This window comes from Bombus huntii, chromosome 14 (assembly GCF_024542735.1).
Source record: "Bombus huntii isolate Logan2020A chromosome 14, iyBomHunt1.1, whole genome shotgun sequence".
Lineage (NCBI taxonomy): Eukaryota > Metazoa > Arthropoda > Insecta > Hymenoptera > Apidae > Bombus > Bombus huntii.
In genome coordinates this window covers 5,148,442-5,172,143 of record NC_066251.1, presented here as the reverse complement: position 1 = coordinate 5,172,143, position 23,702 = coordinate 5,148,442, and the positions used below count along the sequence as shown (strand labels likewise).

General features: G+C 36.5%; 1 protein-coding gene and 1 long non-coding RNA gene across 3 annotated transcripts in view; one reads left to right on the top strand and one right to left on the bottom strand.

Annotated features, from left to right (window-relative positions):
* LOC126872991 (uncharacterized) overlaps positions 1 to 21,795 on the top strand; it is a 48,482-nt gene extending 26,687 nt beyond the window's left edge. The window contains exons 3-4 of one of the 2 annotated variants that reach the window (XM_050633347.1): positions 3,305 to 3,965; positions 21,734 to 21,795. In XM_050633347.1, coding sequence (XP_050489304.1) covers positions 3,305 to 3,936 — 632 coding nt within the window. In that variant the 3' untranslated portion in view covers positions 3,937 to 3,965; positions 21,734 to 21,795. Of the gene's footprint in view, positions 1 to 3,304; positions 3,966 to 4,002; positions 4,782 to 21,733 lie in introns of those variants that run through there. The other variant, XM_050633346.1, reaches the window with a different exon arrangement.
* On the bottom strand, positions 6,766 to 17,400 carry LOC126872998 (uncharacterized). Its single transcript, XR_007692274.1, has 2 exons — positions 12,434 to 17,400; positions 6,766 to 12,247 (listed from the first exon to the last, which is right to left on the bottom strand). It is a non-coding gene; the product is annotated as an uncharacterized LOC126872998 (long non-coding RNA).
* Positions 21,796 to 23,702: the final 1,907 nt, after the last annotated feature.

Genomic DNA, 23,702 nt, shown 5'->3' with positions numbered 1-23,702 from the left:
ACACGTTGTTTACCCTTCAAGCCCTTTAAATCTCTGACTAACCTAACTCAATCCATACAACTTTTCCTCGTCTCAGAGACCATAGAAAGGAGACATTTAAATCTGGCTATCCCTGTGGGAACGTCCGGCGTCCACGTCCCGGGGGTTTGTCGTCCGGTGGGAAAAAAACAATGAACTCGTTTCTGACTGGTCCAGACTCCGCACTGGTGTCGATCGTATGAAAGGAAAAAAGAAGAGAGCGACTAACGTTCGAGGCTTTTTAAAAAAGCAAAAGAAAAAAAGGGAACGATTTACGTATCGAGAAAAAATCGTTTGGTTAGTGAGACATGATCTCAACTGGTTCCTCTCAAATAATTTTCTTGTTAATCTACGTACGCGAATCGAGATTTTAATCGGGACCCGTTTGGCCGTTGTCTCGACTTGCCTAATTAATGTTCGTCTAAATTATAATTAAAAGTATTATTTACATATATAAAAATATAATTTTAATTTTAAATTTTTATCATTACATTTTTTAGTAGTAAAGTGATATAACTTTTTGTAGTTATTGTCTACATTTTGTTCTTATTGTACTTATACGTTGTTACAGCCCCATAACTTAATTTCAGCATGTTTACCGAATCTGAATTTAATTAATTACCTTTCATTGTGTATTTTATTCAATAATAATAAAACTTTCATTCAATTTTTAAATTAAAGGACAGCAAATTCTAGTTCAAGTAGATTATTAAAATCCTTGGTTTCTGTGATTCGATCAATTTTGTTTATCAGATTTGATTATGTTTTGCTGGAAATGGTACAAGTGCAATTTCCAACATTCGCCAAGGATATTCCCTCCACCCTCTCGTTTATCAAAAGCAACATCCTTTACCGTGCAGGAAAATACGATATATCCATACAAACACCATTTCCCTAAACGAACGCAAATTCTGCTTTCCAACTATCCTCCCAACCCCAACACGTTGTTACATAATTCATAACAAGAACAGACTTTCTTGTTCAATCCTCTCGCTTCTCATCCCGTGGAAAGTAATAATTCCCAACTTATTTAATCTCCCTTATTCAGATATAATACACTTGGTAGGCTATCTTTTTAATTCTACGAACTCTGCGTAAATATTTATATCTAATTTAAATAAAATTTTATTTATACTCTATCGTTACACACTCCTAAACGTGACTTTTCAAACATTCGATACTCCCTACCCGATGCTCATAATCAGATTTGATCTCCTTTTTACCACCTCGTCCTCCTCCAAACACCGATTCTCCCACAAATTCCCATGATTGTTTAATCACGCACGATACTTATTCCTAAGAGTGCTTTAAAATATCGATTTAGATTCACAAATTATTTAATTTTCAACTTAAACCTAACAATCGACTATTCACCTGTACAAACGCATCTGTTTTAGAATTCGTTTGAACGTGATTTCTTAAGAGTCAAGAATCTCATATTAAATATCCACCGTGAAACCTAATTTCATTTTTTTCACCATCCCATTCTCCTCGAAACATCTACCAACTCTCCCATCAGTTTCCCAAAAGGTATCCTATACCGAAATATCGTTTAATCGAACACCATATTCCGGATGTCCACGGTATCCACGTTCCCAGGAATAGGTGAGTAACGAACTGGCCCTACCTGACGTCTCGTCGAGGGTTCTCAGAAGGGTGTACTCGTACAGGGGTGTGTGTGTGTGTATATATATATGTATATATACAGAATATGGTTGGGCACTATTACAACGAATAAGAGAGAAGGGAAGAGAGTAAAGGAGGCTCGTGCGAAATTCGATGATTCGCAGGAACGGATGACGGGGTGTGTAGCGACAGGTAGTTCCCATGGGAGGTTCATGGTGGAGGATTCCCACAGGAACGAGACGCGAAACCGGGCCACGAGACTCGAGGCGAATTCCGGTCGGCGATTCTCTTTGATTCTTTCGCGAGGCTCGCTTTTATCGAGTCGAGAATCGAGTTCTATGGCTTTTCACGTATTCTGCTTCATTTGTCTCTCCCTCCCTCTCTCGATCCCTGACAAAAATTCGTCGGTAAACTAAGGATTTTTATGCATTTATGGGAAACTTAAAACTGCGAAAAATGAATAGAATCGTATGACGTGAAAGGACATATAAAATATCTTAAGTATACTTGCTCGTTGTAACATTTAGCGAGTGAAACAAATCTCTGATTAAGTTTTATTTCCTTAGCTGCGTTGAGAAAACATTTAATTTGCATAAACGTTCGCGGTCTACTCATCACCAATGTTTAACTGTCCCTCAGGAAGTTTGTTCTGGTTTTGCATAAATCATTTAAGCGATCGTTCTCTTTTTACCTTCCCCTTTTTTCCCTTGCTTTTTTAAAATCAGCGTTTGCGAACTGGGGAAAAATTCTCTTCTCTGTATGAACGATAATTCGTGGAAATTTGCGAATTTGCCAGAGGAACGACGTACAGTCGCTCGTGAAAGCATTCGAACATTTAACGTAGAAAGTTTTTACCCGTATATCATATGTGTTACGTAAAGCGTTTTGAAGTTTCATTTCGATTTATTGAAATTTCTTCACCGGTAGTTCCCATATATATTTATAGATTGGTTAGAAATTTTATCAATATGATCACGATAGATGGCACAGCTAATTCGACTGCAGGAAAGGACACAATAAATCAAATTTCTTATCTTCTACGGGGAAGCAGTCGATCAATTGGGATAATTGGGATTTCCAAATTATCTTTTTATTTCATGCTCTTCAAAATTTTCAAGTTATTGCTGGTCATAATAATTACACCTTTGGTATCCTCCAAACTTATCAGTTTCGTTTTCAACGGACTCACCTTTTAATCCAACAGACTGTTTTCTTTCGAGATTACCATATCAATTAAAATCTTTCCGTTTAATCATAACGTAAGACCAAAGTCAGGAAATTAACAAAGCTGTACCTATTACATGTTTCCTCTGTGAACCTCATATTCGTACAGAACTTCGTAAACCTTTCCTGCAAACGATGTGTTTGTGATTCTTTGGGATCGCGTTTTTAATGACTGGTTGCGCTTCCTTGCGAACAAACGTTTCGTAAACATTGCAGTACAACGAAGAACCACAAACACGTCATCTAATAACTATCCTGAAACTTCAAAATCTAAGAAAGTTTCTGCAAGTGTAATACTTTCACGAACCACTCTCGAAAGACAAACTGCAAACTGGATTGCTAAACTTTCAAAATCCCATACTTCGTCACTACTCGCCCCCGTACGAACCTTTATACATACATACGCACGCAAATGCATTGCTGGGTCTCTGCGCAGATGCCGCGGAGAGGTTGCTGACGTTACTGGGCGTGGACGAGGATCTCGAGGACCTGGTGTCGTCCTCCGAGGACGAAGGTGTCGAACTGGACGATCTCGACGAGGACGAGGAGGAAGACCAGCGCGAGAACGTCAGACTGTTGCATCAGTTGGCCGCTTCTTTGGCTGAGGAATTGAAGCAATCTCATCAGAAACAGACTTCGAACAGGCTCCTGGCCAGAGGTGATCCCTTCGATAGGGATCGAATGGAGCTGATTGGGATGAGTTACCTGGAACACAGTTGCCTTGATGAGGTCGAAGACCCGAAAGGAAGCAGCTGTTATCGAGACAGCGTGGCCGATAAGTGTCAGAGACAAGATTCGTCTCATTCGTTTGGCAAACAACACGCGATCTTCGAGCCTTATCAATATTTGGAGGGCCGTTTGAGGATGGACCAGGAAAGAGATGAAGGCAACAGCGACGTCGAGCAGGTTCCAGCGTCCTGGAATGCCGGCTGGGACGCCTGTGCTACGGAAGCCCTCAGATATCTCGTGGAGGACGAGGGACTGCCGCCTCATCATCCTACAGTCGTGGCGATGAAGGATCATCTGGAACTCCAAAGGGAACGCGCCTTCGCTCGATACACTACGTAAAGGAGTCACTCTGATTTTTATCGGATGAGGTACTTCTTTTTTTTTCAGTTTTGTTTATTCTTAAAGGGAAGCCCGTCTGGCTTTTACCGATAGGAACGCTTCCAGTGATGGAGGGCAATCGCGAGCCGAACAGAATGGAAAACGAGGGGGTATTTCCTGTTCGGAAGCGAAGGTTGAAAGATGAATGTGGGGATGGATGATCGGAGGTGGTCAGATTCTTGTGGAATTAAGGAAGTCTTTGGTAATAGGTGTAGTTATGGGTCCGGGGTGAAGGAATTTATAAGAGGATTAATAACTATGTACATTATCGGTTGGGAAGTATTAGGCCACTTACTGAGTGAATTTGAAAATTAATTGGAAGATTATTAAACGTTGAGATTGTTAACAAGTGATTAGTAAAGCGATTAGCCTTGAAGATTGTTATCTGGTTTGGAAGCTACGTAGACATATGAGATATTTTTCTAATGTGCAAAATTATCTCAAGTTCGTTTTACATATAACTTTTTTCTTAATAACGAGTTAAACATGTCCTTAAAATATTACGAGTCTTTCTGTACTTTGTACGAATATTTCTTATAAATTCTCAAGTACAAAATCATGATCAATTAGTAATTTCCTTGATAATTTGAATCAGCTATCGCATTTTATATCGAACCATAAAGTGTCCTAATACATTGATCAACTCCATAAAATGAGAACTACGAAAAAGTAATGATGTTACAATCGCTGTCATTTAAGTCATATTATTATTATATCATCATATAATAAATAACTAATGGAAATAAGTCGTTTATTTTTCGAAACTCAAATACTAATCACGTATCTGTGTGATAAAATTGAGAAATTTAAATTACTCGATTTACATAATTTAAATAAAAGCAGGAGTTGATCAGTTTGGCTTTCAAGAGGCTCACTTATGAACAGGGCTGTATTTATCCACTTTTCAAGAAAACCTTTTCAAGAAAAATCTAGAAAAGGTTAAATCGTTGATATTCGACTTCTGAGATATCTTAAAGTTTGGACTTCAGCTGCGAATTTCAATGGTTATACACTGGAAGCCTCGTGTCCCACATTCACTTTTCAATCATCTCGAGTGGAAGCTTCGTGATCGTCCGCACCTTGGCGATTTTGCTCGAGCAGAGAAGTTCCTGTCACAATAAAAAGAAGGAAACATGACGAAACGAAGAAGGAGAATCTCTTTCCATTCAGAATAAAATGCATTCACCGTGTGTTTGTAAAGTGAACGACGCTTTCATACGGCGCACCGTGAGAGAGACACTGTGCTCGTCAAGTAGATTCGAACTTCTCCATAGATTTTTCTGGAGGATGTGGCTGTGGCTTCGTTCCGGGCAACTTTTTTTCAGGACGAGTTTTCTCGTCGAGCAATTACCGTGAGAATGTCGCGCGACTGATTTCTTCATAGCTTTGTCGCACGTCAAAAGTGAACGCCCGCTCGTCAATCCCTTTCTACGACCTTTCTCCTCACTTGAAAATTAACAATTAAGTGTTAGATCGTGTAATAAGTTCTTTCGCATTTCCTTCACAGAGCACCAAACTTTTATGTAAGATTACTTTTATATAAGAGCTATTTAATCGCCGATTTATCCTTTGCAATTGAATCGAGCAACTTACCATGTTCATGTAGTTATTTAATAACTGATCTACTCACATTCTCGATGTTATTTAACGATTAGCCGCGAACAAAATTTTCCGAGCATCGAAATAATAGAAGGAAACAGGAATAATTTCACGAAGATCCAAGAACGTTGTTCTTCCTTCGTTACTATCGTTAGATAATAGAATTATAAGCAATATTTATATTATATTACTTGTCATATATCAACCAGCTAATATAGACAACGTTTATATAAAATTCCTGAGAATATTCATCAGAAGACAGATGAACTTGTTACACGATTTAATAAATAATCAACCAAAAATTCTAAAAACTCTAGGCTAATTAATACTAAGTACTACACTCTTCAAAGAGTTAAGATTCACGTTTGACGAAGGCTTCCAGCGACAAAACGATTCCGTTTTTTACTAGGCATTGTACAGTCACTGATATATTCCGTTTCTGGCTAAAAGACGATCGTGGATTGATAGATCTGCGATTCCTCAGGTTCCTACATCGATGATACAGCAGAAGGAGGATGAACTTAACATCCAATGGCGTGTACAGATTCACGTGTTTGCATTCAATTACCAAATCAGCATACTTTTCTTTTTTATTAATTCGTCCAACCATAAAGCGAGCCACCTTTTTTATCATTTTTTTTTCTTTAGTAGCACAATTTTGTACTGGTTTTCATGTATTGTCGTTAATAATATTATAATCGCCATCCTTACTAGCATTATCGATTATTTTTCTTTTCCATTTTTTACTATTATTTTTTTTAATTATTTTTTTATATTATTTATTGTACCCTTATCGTGTTAGGCTAAGGAAATAAAGTTCTCTTTTCTCGCACGCTTTCGATCCATTGGACGTTAGATTCACTCCACGGAAAACGAATGTCAATAAACGATGTCAATACGAAGGGGTTCATACGCTGGATCGATATGAACGAGAGAAAAAAAAAGGGCTGAACATCCCATGGGGCAGAATTTCTTAATTAATGTCGACAAAGAGAAACCTGTAGATTTTTATCGTGTATCGCTTTCGACTTTTTAACCTTTCAAAATTGCAAACAATGAAATATCATGTTAAGCAAGATATTCAAGAGTTCAATTATTTTTAAAGATACGAAAATAATTCGATCGATCGAATGACCAGGTCGATTGAAGAAATTTTAGATTTGATAAAAACGATTTTCTTTTATATTTGTCTTTTTCCGGAGTAGTGAACGGATACACTTCATATAGTGTCCTGCACATTTCAGTTTTCTTAAACAACATAGTCATCGTGTTACGTTATTTTTATTACCGCGGATATTTATACAAATATGGGAAATCTTAGTGTTCAAATATGTACATAATGTTCAAAATCATATAAACAATATAAAGTGATATCCATTATGATATTTATCAAACTATCTAAGTTCTATTCCTTTGGCTTTATTCCCCAATGCAAATTTGCTTGAACATCTGCAGTTTAGTGCGTCAGTTTTATCGATATCGACTGATTTTGCACATTTGAAGGGTTGAAAAGCGAGGAGAGACGTCCGTTGAAATCAGAACTAAATACTCCTAGAACAAACTTGTAGATTATTTTACCGTAACCGTGTGATAATTCGAAATTATCAAGTTTTTTGATCGTTCGAATATTGCATCGCATTTGTGCCCGTTTTCTCAACATTTTCTCCAAAAGTTTACCAAGTGCCTCCGTTTAAGTCAGGCTCGTAAATCTTGACCCCATAAATAGACGGTGGATATTTATGCAAATTCATATTTTTGAAGATAAACATAAAGAAAGTAGAACTCTCGGTAGAAAATTGTTTTGCCTGCCAAATATTATAGAAAGCAGTATACGTTGGACATTTTATACATTTTTTTATATTACGTGCACTCCGTGCAGTTTCCATATAAACGCATAAAAATCTGCGTAAGCTATACTCGTAAAGCTTACTCTACACGCTAATTTCAAACCAGAAATGCTCAAGAACTTACAAAAAAAAAAAAAAAAAAAAAAAAGGAAAGGAAAGGAAAAACAGTGCAATGCAATGTTCGATCGATTCCGATTAAAAATTCGTATACGATTGGGGGATCCAGTGTCGTCGATGGAGCGACAAAAATATTTAACGCTAGCTAATATCGAATTCTAAAAAGACAGTTCATCGATTAGATAGGTTTATAGAATATTTCTAGATGATTAAGTCAGCGACGAATCGTTCCTGGTGTACGAGGACAATTGTTCAACGTCGACATTGGATCGATGAAAAAGTCGTAAATCGGAGCATAAATTGTGGCGAGTGATTTTCGATCGACGATCGAACCTTTGATCACGAATCACTCGCTCGAAGAACCAGAGAGAATTTTCTGCCACGATCATCGATCTCGTGGAGACGACGTTCCATTTCGTTTATTTTTACGCTTTAACCCTTACGATGCCTATGTTTGACTATAATTAAATAATTACCGTGTACGCAGTTTCATTGAAAAATTCGATTTCAATCTATTACAATCCGTTATAACTAGACTGCTAGAATACTCGTGCAGATTTACACTTTCACACACATGATTTAAAAAATGAAATCGAAGAGAAGAGATCTTTTCCACTTATTAAATATTGAAACAAATATTTATACTCTTTATGTATTTTTAGGTATTTACCGTGCAGTTTATGTGTTTTTAAATACTATGTGTATTCTATGGACTCATGCACAGTTAAATTTTTTATATATACGTTTACTTATAATTTAAGCCCACTTATAATTTATATTTTTCAACGTAAAGATCGAGAACGACTGGACGCATTATTATTTTTGTAACTAATAAAATTGCGAACGAATATTTCATGTAAAAGTAGTTTGATTCCATAATGGGGAATTTAATGAAATACTTGAATGTTTTCCATGTTCTTAATTACTATTTTTTAGAATAAAATTATTAATAGCTAGTTGCACATTCCAATACGAATTTAGCAATATGTGTAATAACAGTATTGAAACCATTAAAGATGGCAATTAAGAGAGAAATTCAGATCTTTAATTAAATTACTTTTATGAAATTAAACAACTTTCACTTTCATCGAACATTTTTCCCTATCTTTGATAATTTGAAACATTGTGCGAATATTAAAGAATCTGTTTTTTTCTTTAATAATCGAGCTTATTTAAAAATGGCTGGAAAAATGAATCACGCAGCGTGAAGATGAAATCGCGTGCCTCCTCTGAACGACAACTTCCTTTAAATATTCGCGATGAACACGTTTCCACGAGATCGAGTCAGGATCGACTCACCACTTGTACATATGTGTAATATATCGTTTTAACTTATATACGACTATTGTTACTTTTACAATAAATCATTGTAGATAACATTGACCAGTAAATAAACGAGCGCTAAGTTAATTAAACTCTTTTTTTCATAGCTCCATTCTACGATGATTAATCATGCATCATTATTAGACTGCGGATATTTATGCGAATTTGCATTTTTATACACATAATTTACAAAATGGAACTTACGTAGAAGGTTGTCTAATTTACTAGATATCGTAAAGGGTGCTGTATCGAATATCGAAAAGAGTTTCAATGTTTTCTTCATTTTTTCATATTATATGTATTCTAGGCATCTTTGTATGCTCAAATTTTCAATAAACGCATAAAAATCCGCGGTTTGTTTTTTACAGTGCTAACGAAAGCTCAAAATATTTTATATAGCACGTCTAATACATACACTGCTGACCATAAGTATCAGAACATTTATTCGTTATATTTATCGGAAAAATTGAACGAATTTTATTTCATGTAGTATTCTACGTGGCAAGACGTGTATGTGTGGCGCGAATAAAATTACAGATCCATAATAAAATAAGTAGAAAATAAAAGTGAAAGGCATATATGTATTTGTATCAAATATCATCAACTGACCTAATTCTTATGGCCGTCGGTGTACACAAAAGGTTTCCACGGTAAGTATTGAAATATCATACTTTTCTCAAGCACAGTACCTTGAGAGATGACATTGTAAACAACGATCGTTTGTCGTCGAAAAACAATTTTCCAGATAATTTGTCTTTTCATCTGCCACAAAGGAACAGACGAAGAGAACGTCCTTTCAGCTTGTCCAGCTCGAAGAAGTCGAGGAACGTGTACATTGTACACTATGGAGATTTTGAAGGGATCCAAGAGAACAGAGAAATCCAGGAAGCATCACGGTGGCTGTGGGCTGTGGACACTAGAAGAACCCATAGGAAGACTCTATCTGGCACGCGACCAGGTTGAAAAGGATCCCATGGGCAGGTTTATCGTGGCAGCTTGCCTTGGGGATCTCTCTACGCCAATGGGGCATCTGGTGTCGGTTCGTAGCACATGCCATGCATCTGCTCCGTCGAGGTACTTTTGTTGTCTTCGACGTTCGTTCGGCGAAAATACGTCCAAGCTGCTGTTACCAAGGGAATCTATGCTCTTTCTCACACTGAATCGTTCCTCCATCAAAGATTTACCGATGCTGATTTATCTTTATTCGAGATTTTAATTAGCGATCGATTAAAGAAACCGTTAGCCTCGATTCGAATCTCCCGCCGATTCTAATCGATGACCACCTTCGTAGCATTTTCGAGCAGCAACGGTTGCCACACGAACGAGACTGATTTTGTAGGGCGGCAAGGAAAGATCATATCTAGTAATTTCTCGTTGAAAATTGGAAGATCTGGTGGATATATACGAAGATAAGAGTTTAAGCTCTGCTAATTGGACACGTTTCTTGATTCTCTCGAAGGACATCGTATCTCGTATCTCGAAGATTGAAATTCTCAGACGACGTTCGATTTTTTGATATCGCTATTCCGAAACTTTTTATTATCGTTCGAAAATCTTCGTCTGGCGATTTCTGTTTCAAAAATTTATAAATCTTACTTGTACGCTTTGCGAGAGTTTTAAGTTCTCCCTTGGAATATAATTGGACGTGTTTCTTCATTTTCCTGGAGAAGACGCAAACTTACGTATCTAGAGGATTTAAATTCCCAGAGGGGACAATAAATCCAACGTCCAAGTTCTCGGAATTGCCATTCCACTTTGCAATCTTCATTGAAAGTTACGAACAACTGCTTCTGAAACTTTCTGCTATCGTTCGAACGTGGCAATCTCTATCGAGACTTACGAAGTCCGATAACATCACTTTTTCCACTCATCTGACATTCAATGTTCGAATAGCCTGTTTCATAAATTTTACTCCGAGACGCGAATTCGAAACGCCTTCTGCACGATCATTTACCAACTAATTCGATTCGATTATCTATAAATAAATATAAATCTACGTGTCTGCGTGTATTGTAAAACGCTGTAGCTAACGCTATAATACCATGAACGAGGATTTACGAACCAATTGCATAGCATAATTCATTCTATAGCGTATCTCGCTATAGTCGAAAATCCAAAATCGAATTATCCAAAAGGGTGCTGACCGTTGGCCTACGATTCTCGCGAGTTTAATTCGCCCCCTTTTAATTCCGACGATCTCTAATCATCCCCGGGAACATCCTGCCGGGTGTTCGAGCTGGCTGATGCCTTTTTTTCCACACGAAATCGTTTCGATTTTTTCGACTGGCTACAGTGTGGCCGTGAACGAGAAGGCAGAGGGTGGTCGAGAGGGGAGCGAACAGCTGTTCCTGGTTGAACCGTCAGGTGGTATCCCCGTGTTCGTCAGCTGCGGGGGTGAAAATACGAGAAAGGGTTGCGAGCAGACTCGTTTCTGCCGATCGGCCACCGAATTCCCCGGAATAGGTCGATTGGAAAACTTGAGACACGAATATTCGTGGGATCAGGATTCCTTCGTTTGTTTTTTTTTTAATATCTTTTTTTATATCGACAGCGGTGTAAAGTAGCTGGTGGCAGATGCTTGGAACCTGGAAATATAGAGTTCCATGGGCTGATGAATGAAACGGAGTGTGCACGTTTAAATTCTTTAAATATTCTTGGATACTATTTGTTGGTTGAAACAGTTAGGGGATCGATTCTGTTAGATCGATTATTTGAACGACGGTAAAGACATTATGGAAATGTCAGAGTCCATGAGTTAATAAGCGAAATGCTACAAGCTTGGATCCTTTTAATAGTTCTGGATATCACATTGGTTGAAACGATTAGGGAATTGACTTTATCAGATGAGTAAAATTATTTGAATGAAAGCAAAGATGAAAACATAAAGTTTCATGGGTTAATAAGTGAAACGGAGTCTACAAACTTGGATTCATTGAATAATTTTGCATACTACATTGGTCGAAACGATTAGAAGATTGAAATTATAAAAGGATTCTATTGGATCAACTATGTATATTTGATAAATTTGTATCAATTCATTTATATGAAATTAACACTTTTTATAAAAATGTTCGAACAGATAAGAAGAAAAATAGTTTCAAAGGCTATCGTACAAGAATGTATGAACAACAGCTACGATATACAATCCTGTAATTATTTCAATCAATTTACATTGAAATAATCAAGAAAAGATTTTCGGGAGTGCAAACCGACCAATGCAACGAGAGATAAATTGTTTCTGCTGATAAACCTAAGATGTTGAAGAATTGTATACACTGTTTTACAGGTGCAGCACATACTTGAAAATTTTTTCTCCCATCTCGAGCAGTTGTCTCCACAATTGCGTTCATTTATCTTCCACGGAGGGACGAAGATGTTGGTGGCTTCTGGAAAAAGAAGGTAAATACTATCGCTATGAAACACGAAGAAGCAAACGATAAACTCCTCGTCGTTAACTAAAGGTAAATTCCATCAGAAGCTTGGTAAGGAAGTTTGTTTAAAAGATCGAAGGCAGATCTGCTGATGCATTTACCCTTGTAATGTGCTAATTAAACTTGGAACCGGTTACCAACATTCTTTCCAAGACCAATTGCAGTATCAGGACTGTCGATATCGAGTTGGTTTCCTTGTTCGTATCGCATTTGATGAAGCGTGCGTGTCTTCGGCTACATAAAGTTAATTAGTTCAATATTTGATAGCGGACACGCTGATAGTCAGAGTAATTGAATGCGTTACCTCGCTTCTTGAATTTTTCCGATTTTTTAAATTCCAAGTTATTTCGTTTAATGTTACGGAACTTGGCAGATCCTTTGTGTGGAATTTTCGTTGCCTTTCACCGAACGTTTCGAGCTTCGTCGGCCAAGGATTGAGAAATCTAGGTGTGTGGCACGAGCCAGGCTCTAATCAAAGATCACTGTTTCCTGGCAGATGTTTCTGATTTTTCAAAACGTGAGAGGGGGAGTCACCTTTCTTCTTTCATGATATTTTCAATGGTGATCTTCTTATCGCTTTTCCTGGAAATATTGGGCATAAATTAGCAGTGGAATTTTAAAAATATTTAAAGACGCTGTTGAATAATATATACACCGTTTCTTTTGATGGCTTATATATAGTGTTTTCTCTTTTCAGCGATGATTTCCTTTTATTTATAATAGTCTAGTAGCCTACGACTTTTCATACTGTATAAAGATACACTTTTAATAAAATCTGACCATCTATTTTTATGTAATATGAATTTCAAAAAAATATCGATCACCGAAAAACGCTGTCCATAGACCGCAGATACCTATGCAATTTTATGTTTCTACAAACACAATTTGAAAGATAGAATCTAAGCAGAAGCTAAATACCATAATGAGTACTGTACTTTGGACGTTTTCTGTATTTTCACATGTTATGTGTATCCCCCACAAGTGGATAAGAATCCACAGTCTATAGACTATTATGGCAATGAATATTTCGAATAATAATATCGAGAAATAAACGAAGTAACCAGGAAACAATGTTGAAAAATGCCGCGTTGCGGTGGAAAGGTGGGCCAAGCTTCACGGCACGGTTAGTAGAAGCTGGCAGCAGATGTATACTTCCGGCAGCTGTAAGAGTGGTGTCGTGTGCCTTTATGTTGCACGCGCCGATTGGCCATTAAAGAATAGGCGCAGCTGGGGGATTTGATGATTTCGAATGGAATCAATTTTCTGACCCAACTGATCGATGTATCGTCCTTCGTCTGTAATTTTGTTTAAATTATTACAAACATTCGTTCCGAAATTCTACTCACTCGCGATGAGAAGTATGTCGGTATAAATTAACTTCTCAAGTTTCCATAATTAAATTTTAGACGAAATAATTTAGCGTGAGGATGCTACACGGAAAGAGAGAGAGAGAGAGAGCGAAAGAGAGAGAGAGAGAGAGAGAGAGAGAGAGATAATACAATATACGGATGGAAGTTTGTACAGAGACACACGTGATAATTTATGCCGGGTTTTTATCGCGCCAATGGGAACGTCCAACTTTTTTTTTAATATCTTGCAACTCGCTGCACATGCTGGAACCATCTGTCGTTGAACAAAACTTTTCACTTTCGTAGTTACGGCCGCGAGACTTTTATTGCCGGCGTACGCATCGCATTTTGTGTTTTAACATCTTCATGCTTTGCCTCTTTTCTCGAGCTGCGAGGGAAATAGCTTTCGCGTTACATTCAAGACCTGCAGAAATATGCCTGAACTGCATATTAAGCTGGAAAATGATTGTAGTAGCGAATCAGAGAATTTTTACTGGGTATAGAAACTTTTAGTTGCTTTCTTGGTAGGAATTATCATACTCGGTGCAATTATGAATCTGGCATTTGTTGTTCTTATAATTGCTACAAATATGCAGTTGTTTAATGTTAATTGATGATTACTGACGGATGATTAATGTTATCCTTCGTTGAAATGTCGATTCGTCGATACTAGAACATTCAATTATTTGAGATTACAAGCAAAGTATTAAAACTTGCACCAGAGGAATCAAAACGGAAATACACGAAAGAACATGTGTATCTATTTAAACGTTTTGCAAAGAAAAATCGTGCATATCCTCAAGAATGTAGTCTCTTAACTCTACAACATTTCTACGAAAGATTACAAATTAAAACAAGAAAGAGAAAGAAATTCTGTAAGAGAAAATTACGAAAGTGTAACTATTTATTTTTAACATATTACTTACTTTTATAATAGTCTATGTTAATATATACATTTAGATGCACGTGTTATAAATTAGTGGCCTTAGTGTTAAATTCTGCTTCTATAAAATCGGTTGAGACGACTAATATAAATTCATATAGATGAATATGGAGGTGCGAGTTAAGATCGCTATTAAATTCCTGTAGATATAGGGACATATAAATTTTAACTCTGTTGGAATAAGCTTCAGAAGCAACTTGATTCGCCTTCAAAAAATCGAGACAATTAATTTGGACGGTTTCTCTCACTGAGAAATAGCTGAAAGATCCCGGAAGATCCGGGCATATTGTGCATGGAAACAGCAGCATCTCTGTCCAAACTATTCTACGCTGTAATTCGAGTGATTTTATCTCGTGTCTGCATCGACGTGTTACGATTCTCGGACGTGGCAATTCAGCCAATTTACTCGATTCCCCCGACGTTCCACAATGGCTTGCCAGAAGTCCCCATGACAATATCGTGGACATCGTGGAATGCAGACAGATCGAGCTGAACCGACACGTTCTCCACGCGAATTCACTGCCTTTTGTCGCAATATATCACTTTGCGGACCGCTTGGACAGTAATAGAAAAATTGTAACTGCACAAAGTACGTAGTATTATAAATGAAGCAAATATTTATGAGATATCGATAGAATTCCTCGAATATTTTTCTAATTTTTCATAAACGAGATAATTAATATTTGAATGTTTGATGATCCAGATCTTGGAAATGAGATAGTGATTTTACGACAAGTTATAAATTAAAGAAATATTTGTCAAATATCCATCAGAGTACTTTTAAATATATTTCTGTTTGATCACTAAAGAAGTTACTATAATTTGAAAATGACTGTCTACCGTGACTATGACTTTGATCTAATGATCCAAATTTTCATTATACATTGATTCTGCTTTGCATTTGCGGATGCTTGTCACGTGGAATTAATGCGCGGTACGTGTCTCGAATAGACGCTAGTTGCCCTGGAACCATAGAATTAAGCAACATATCCCATCGTCCAAATTGTATTATATTACAGTGGCTATAAAAAATATTAGCATATACGTTTGTTCTCCAAGAAAGCGACTTTTTTAAACAGGTATTACATTCCATTTTTGACAGCATTTCAATTTTCTCTAGTCATATGGAAGTACTAAATGACACGAAATTTAATATATTTAAATCTAATTAATTAATATATACATTTTATAACAGATACAACAAAGTATAAAATACTTTTTTAAATAAAAATACTTTTTTTGTAACCACCGTATATAGAGAACAAAAAATTTGTCCAAACGTCTCTCACGTTCGTCGGTAAACGTAATTCTCTTTCAGAGTTTTGATTGATGGTAATTCTTGATTAAAAGATTAGCTTGCTTGTTACGTAATAGCATTTAGAGATGAACCTGGGTCGATGTCCGATTCAGAATATCCTTCTGTGTGGATAACTTCTGTTTGTTTAAACTGCCATTTGGAGCTGCTTTGCTATACTGGATATCGGAGCCTTTAATTAAACTGTCTGTAAACCTAGTCGTTCCTGTGTTTGCATCGTAGATGCGCATAGATATACTTATGCAAGCGAGTTATCGGCAAATCGACGTTAATTGCCATTTGGCTCAACTCAGTGACAAGGCGCGCAATAGTTGGAATCTTCAAGCACGATTAACGTATGATATCCTTTCTCATTTGTCCAATGAGATTTTATATATGTTATTTATCATTATAATAAATTCTTTGCACCTTGATGAAGTAATATGTAATTCATTTATGCCTTCCAGTAATGTTTATGTAATTCTTATTCGTTATTTCCCTGCTTGATCCTTAAATTTTAATTAATGCAATGATTAAATCCACTTATGTGACCTCTATCATGGTATTGCTCGTAAGAAGTGACTTTAACCAATTTTTGCAGTAAATGTAATAAAATGTACGAATCAATGACGAATCGGTAATTAGAACAATTACTAGGCTTTTACAAAGTCATTAGACTATAAATGTAAAAAAATAACTTAAGCGTGGTTCTTTTATATTCTAAGCGTAACTAATTGATTTTGCATACCTTTAATCAAATATTATTGTATCGTATCATATACTTTTTCTATTATCTTATACCCTGTGTAAGAGTTGAAAATTCAAGTGAAACTTTATAATTATTAAAGAAAAAATGCATAAAATATCTAGAGCGAAATTTCAAATAATATTAAACATGTAATGCTAATACCTACTAAAGATTTACGGCAACGCGGTATAATATTTAATACGTAAAACAAATTTCTACTTAAATATCATTTAATCGCATTGATAAAAATATGAATTAGCATAGGCATTCGCAATCTGGTTATGAAACACGATACATCTATTGTTTGCATCTCCATGGACAGGTAAGTGATGAATTCCACTGTAACACGAGGCACCGAGGAAATCTTTGCAAGTTTAAAAAATTGTTGGCACGCGCGTGGAGGCCGGAAGCGGGGGCTCGAAACCGAGGGTGCAAACGAAAGAGGTAGACTCCACGTTTGTCTCTCGAGCCCTCCACTAACTTTTTCCCCCCCATATGGCCGGCACATGTGGGTTCCCCATGGGCTACGGAGGGGGCAAAGTAATCGGGAAACCAGCTGATGGTCGCCGTTTGTTGGCCTTCTTCAGTTACTCTTGGACCGTGCTGTGCTCCGAATCCGCTTTCGCGGCGTTCCATCCAACCGTCTCCGATTTCCACGATAAATTGCAGCAAGTATCACCGTGAGAAACGACCTTAACCCGTTCCCTAACTGGATCCACGAGAGGAAAGACGAGACAGAGCAGCAGCAGCAGCGCAGGACGCCGATATAATCGAGGTGAGTTCGATGAAATCTCGACGACGCCATTCAATGCAGAGCTTCGCTCTCTGATCCGCTATTTACTCTGAGTCAAACTCTGAAATTTAATTAATAGTTACTTGACAGTTTCCATGTTAATATATCTTATACTCAAGTGAACGTAGAAGTTGGATAATTGGTAGTTGTTTCAGCGAGGCTTCAATTAAATCTGAACGTTTAATTTCCTGCTAGGTCGGCCGATTCGATCGATGTTTTTGCTGTCGGTATTAAAGATAAGAATACGCTCCAACGTGCAGAGATCCTCCATCAAGAGTCGGTATAGTTCAAAGCTTAATTGCTAGCCGTTAGGCGGTTTATCGAGGTTTTTCACTCTCGATAGCGCAATTAGCGCTAATTAAACTTGTTAATTGCTGCTCGAAAGTTTAAGACTGTGCTACGAAGGCGTCGGGAAACGACACTGGAAATATCGACTACGAGAGAAATAGGGTTTTATCGTTCTGTTATGAAATCTCGATAAATAATTAGTCTTACAAGTTTTTTCAAATTACTTTCCTATAATTGTACAGTGGCAAGAAAAAGTATTTGCACTGTATATATTATAACATTTATTGCAGCAAGTAATTAGCTACAAGCTTATTAAATTTCGTATACGTGCCTACAAAAGTTTGGTACTGCGAAAATGAAGTACATAAGTAATAATAGATATTACTTGATAAATAAAAGACGTTCTATTTGAAAATAAGTATAGATGTAAATACTTTTCGTAGTTATTAAACTGATTTTATACCGTTACCTTTTGGGTTACGTGGTCTTGCAAAATTTCTTAAGTCCAAAGCAAAAGTATTTTTAAAGCGTCGATAGATTTAAATTAAATCTCATAATTCTTAAATCTGAATACTATTTAGTAAACAGCTCCGTTTTGCTCAATGATTTACGAGGCAGATGGTCGTAAAAGCCAAAGAAGAATATCGTGTATATCTTGTCAAATTAACTGATATTATCAAAGTTTATCACGCACTTGCAAACAATCGTGTATCTGTAAATTGACACAATCATTAAACAAATATATACAACCATAACGCTCAATTCTCTAATTATTTCAATCAATTTACATTCATACAACCAATCAAAGATATAGGAGGGACCAAATGCTCGAATATAAAGCGGAGCGAAATAAAAATGGAATAGAGTTTACGTAATAAATGAAGACTCAATGTCCTATTTTAACTCGTTCGTGTGTTTCGTCGACAATATTCTAGGAATTTGGCGAATAACTGTTCTTCCATGACTGTTAGCCAAGTTAAAACGCTCGTGTTCGCGAATTTTCGAAGAAGATAAATGTTTATCGTTGCTCAGAGCGGAAGTGGAAAAAGTTAAAGTGGCTGCCAGAGTCTTTCAAAACTTCCTATAGCCCGTGCTTAAAACTTCTCCAGCGTAAATAGAGGGGGAAGATATTCTAACTTTTTTCCAGTCATAAAAGTAGCAATTCCTGGGCTACAAGCTCATCAGAATTATTGTTCCATCTTATTGACGATCAAATAGAAACTTTGACGATATTTCTACCATAAAATCGCAACCTTCCGGACGTTAAACTATTCTCGTTTCTTTTCAATCTTGACAAACCTGGCAAGAAGATAACGTTGTTAATAGAGAAATTCTTATTAACATTTAAGCACTATAGTGCTTGATAATATTTAGATTAACATACTTTTTGTCTTTTGTTATGCAAAGGCACGTATTCTATTTGACAACAATGAGAATTTTATTTGTTTCTTGAGTGTGTAATATGACATAGTCGTTTGTGGATATTTAACTCAGTTTGTATTAACAACAGATAAATGTTGCTAAACTATGTGTCTTAATAGGAAAGTTATGATTAAAAGCAGTATTCAACGCCTTCTTGTGACATTTATAAGAAGCTTTAGAAAGCTTTGTATCACGAGATACAATTGTAATAAGAACGAATGATAAAATCGTTGCAGGTCAATTATTCGTAATATTGTAACTAAATTATGTTCTCTTAGAACTAAACGTGGGATCACATACCTTTGCACAGTGGCGTATGTAATACGTATGTAATACGTAGAAAAATTAACGTTCGATAAATTTTTTACTATTACATCGTATTTTAATGTTAATGTTACTTGCCTGAAACATAACTCGAACGTTAAACATTAAAACCGCTTTTCCAAAAATTATGGACTATAAAGTTCAATCTAGAATTCTAACTGTGCAACTGTCCTGCTACAACGATGCGACTAAAACGAATAAGTTTAAAAGAAGACAGCGAAAGAAACGACTACATTTTCATTTGCAATAAAAAGGGTAATAAAAAGAGCTACTCGAAGCTTCATTGTTTTCGACTGTCCATCTTACTCTGTTCCAGCGGTCAGCGAATCGAGGAACAGTGAAATGCTTTTTAAAAGTTGCAACCGTCGAGATAAAGCAATTCGCTTTCAACGCTTTTCCACGCAATCGAGTCGAGTTGTTCTGAAAACTCTGAATGGTCAAAAAGAAAGGAAGGGAAAAGAGAAGAGAGAAACGAAGACAATCGAAGGGTAGTGCGCGCGCGCGCGCGCGTGTGTGTATGTTCGTTTTCGAAAGTGTAACACGTTCGAAGGCCCGTATTTTGGCCATTGAACCCCGCCAGTGGCTGGCACACGGGGGTGAATCTGGCGATGGGGGATGGGAATCCTTAGTAACAGTGTAATCCCGAGTATTGATTTCGAGGGGCTGGCTTTAGGCTTGTGTTACATCTGTATACACGGCGTCCTACAAACATCGGTCAACCTGAGCAAGCGACGAGAGATCGAGAGGCGTGATCAAACCGACCGCTTTTCCAGTGTGTCGAGCAAATTACAGTAGCTAGGAAAATTGCTAATAATTAGCCAAGCGATCCGAATAATAGCGGAGAATTTGTTAGGGAATTAATCGCTGCCTTAAGCCTGGTTCAGATTAGCCGAATGAGTTATACGAATTCAACTCGTAGTCGAATAATCTTCTTGAAGAGAATACAAGTTAAGTCGTAAATTGTAGTGACATCACGTTACTCAGGGAATAATTACAGCGTTGCTCGCCAAAGTATTTCATCATTTATCACTGAATATTTATCGAACATTTATCAACTGAATATTCGGATATATTATACGTCTCATGCAAAACTTTTTGAAATTTTATTAGCATTATAGTGTAATACGACTGTCATAATCATACTCTTAGAATTTTTTAACCAATTTAAAGATGTACGTATAGTTAGAAAACGTTCAAATATACACTTACAAACGTGTAAACGTATGTTCAGTAAAGAAATTAATATACAGCATGAATAACAATTTTGAATGACAATTCTAAGCTAATAAGGGGAATGCAAGTTGCTGGAATTTAAATTGCGTGGATTCAGGCGAAGTAACTTAACTAATCTGGGAGAGACTTTGAATTCGAGGAAAGTCGAGAGTTTCGAGAGGATCGTCCGCCGTGAAAGATGGTAATTGGTAATACTTTAGCGTATTCGTTGAAATAAAGAGGGATAACGAAACGAGAACGTTAAGAAGAGAATAGCGAGGATTTTCCAGGATTAACTGGAACGATTGTAATACAATTGAGCTCGTGTTTGCAGAATAAAAGTGAATTTTAATTGGGGCTGAGACGTAAAAAGAACGGCCCGGTGATTTAGATCCCTTTCGGCCGATGGAATAATGTCTGGCGAGCTTAAGAGCTTGCACAATTTAGCAAATGAAAGCAACGAGCTTTTAAAATGGTTTGTAAGAAGTAACTCTCTCAAAGATGAAACCTTAAATGAGAACAAAAGACGAACGAGCGAGTGTATATACTTTTTAAAAGAGAGTAATCGTAATATATAAAAAGCGTCTGGATATCTGGCTTACTCTTGAAAAGATACTTTAACTACGCTTTGATTGCTACGACCTTTAACAATTTTATGTTTTATAATCACCTTATCTAAGTACAACAGTATATTATAATCCGATCAAATAGATTTTCCAAGTCAGAAATTGAATGAAACAGGATGAAATATCGAATTAAGGAAATTTTGTTAAGGGAAAAGAATTTTCAAGATTGCTAGGTTGTAGGAAATTACTAGACAATCTAAAAGTGCAAAAGTTCAGAAAAATATACAAAATATCTAGAATACTTGTTATATTAGTATATATAGTGAGCGAAGCAAATCTTTATATACATTCCATTTCCAAGGTTATTTTAGTAACAATATAAAATTTAGAAGCTAAAAAAGCCAACTTTAAAAATTAAATGACTCGTGTCGAAGTCTTGTGAGCGATTTACGATCCGACGATAGCAATTGCGAGTTAAAAATGTTTTTTTCTCAAATTTCAGATGATACCGGATTCGGAAAGCATTTGTCAGACTTCCGAGGCTGCGGTTAGGAGTACGGACGTATATCACAAGATTAAGAACACGCCGGAAGGGGAAGCGGCCTCGGTGACCGCCTGGAAGCGATATCAGCAACTAGTGGCGATCGTCGAGTCCAGGGGAGGAAAGTTCAACCGGAAGTCGATGATCGAGGCAATCTTTCGCGGAAACGATCTCGTCTACGCGAGCCATTGATCTCAGGATCAATATCGTAGATCTACGTTGCAATGAATTTTTACCAAAGCGTGCGGATTTATATTTATACAGTAGCGTGGAACAATTTGGATTGTAAAGATACGATTTGTCGCCTTGTAATATTTAATTACACGATATCGATAATTGCACTGCGGGTCATAAAACGTTCGTGGCAATTACACAGCATAGAATGCGTGCAATGTGCAAAAGATTTATCAAAGATACGGAATATAATTTTTAGTAGGTGACACGAATCTCTGCGCAGATTGTTTCTCAATAAGTTTCGTGGTAGACTACGGATGTTTATGCAAATTTAGATTTTTATAAAAACACGATTAAACGAACGCGCCCAAAGTAAAGTTTCTTTTCATTCGGAATACTTTACTTTGGATATTTTATACATCTTTGTACAAAATGCATAGATATCGATACTATATATTGTGAGCTATGTTCGTAAAAATATAAAATTGCATAGAAAATCCGTGCTCTGTGGATAATATATCGCGATATTTCTTAAAATACTCGAATAGTTTAGACAGCGATAAGTTAATTGATTGCTCGTTAGAAGTGTTACTTTCAAAGCTTTATCATAGTCCTTGTATTTATAACGATATGCTCTAATTAATCGTTCTCTGATTATATACTCTAATTAATCGAGACTATGGAACCAGCGAGCATCGACGAGCGTTTCTCTGACAAATTGACACAATGATATACGTTCGATTCTCTTCGATATCAAAATGTCGAAAATCAATTAATCGACGTAGCAACGTGACAATAACGCGATCTCAGCTTCAACACATACTCACGTATCTCCTTTTTCCTCGAATGGATAATCAATCTCTACGCCACTGGCGAGAACAATTAGAGATACGATTAACGATGCCAAACCGTGTATTGCTAGTCAACGTTAGAGTAATAAAAAGACAGTATGTATACAGGTTAATTAGTTAATTAAACGAAGATTAGGACCTATCCGAGGGCGTACACGTGTAATCTCTGCAACAAGTCAAGGAAAAACAACTATACTGGGTACACACGTGCCACGTAATTGCAGTCAGATTGCTGTGAGAAGATTTCACGATCGCCTACGATTCTAATCACTAGTTAAAGCTGAGGAAGATATTTATCTACTCGAAGATCGAGACTCTATCGTGATTTTGTAAACTTTCGTAATTTTTTTTTCTTTTTTCCCTATTTTTATAAGAATTCTATCATAGAAATAAATTCTTAATTCTTAATTCTTTCCTTTTATTTTTTATACGACAAGTTTTACGAACTTAAACTTTTTTTGGATTATTCAGATCCAATTGTGTCTTTTTATTGTTATTAACGAACATCCTAACTTTGAAGAAAGTTGATTGGATCATAAAATTTCAAGAGTTGTCAACAAAACTAGGTCGAGATACTTTAATATTTTCTTATAAAGAATAAAATAAATGTATCGATTGGTTTATGACAAAACATCTAGTCCCTTCTAAGAAGACATCTAGAATATTGAAAACTTGAAGCCAATGACTTCATGGTAAAAAATCATGAATTACAATATTCTTCATTTTCATTCAACTTTGAAAGATTTTCTTTATATCGATAAAGGTAATCAAGATAAAAGAGATACTCTCTCTTTATTCTCGTTATTTTTTGTCAATTTATTGTTATTCTTTATTCCCTGTTATGTCTGTTATGATCGTTAATTATTCTCTGTATCGGCCCGAGCTGGGAATTAAACGGGACAAAC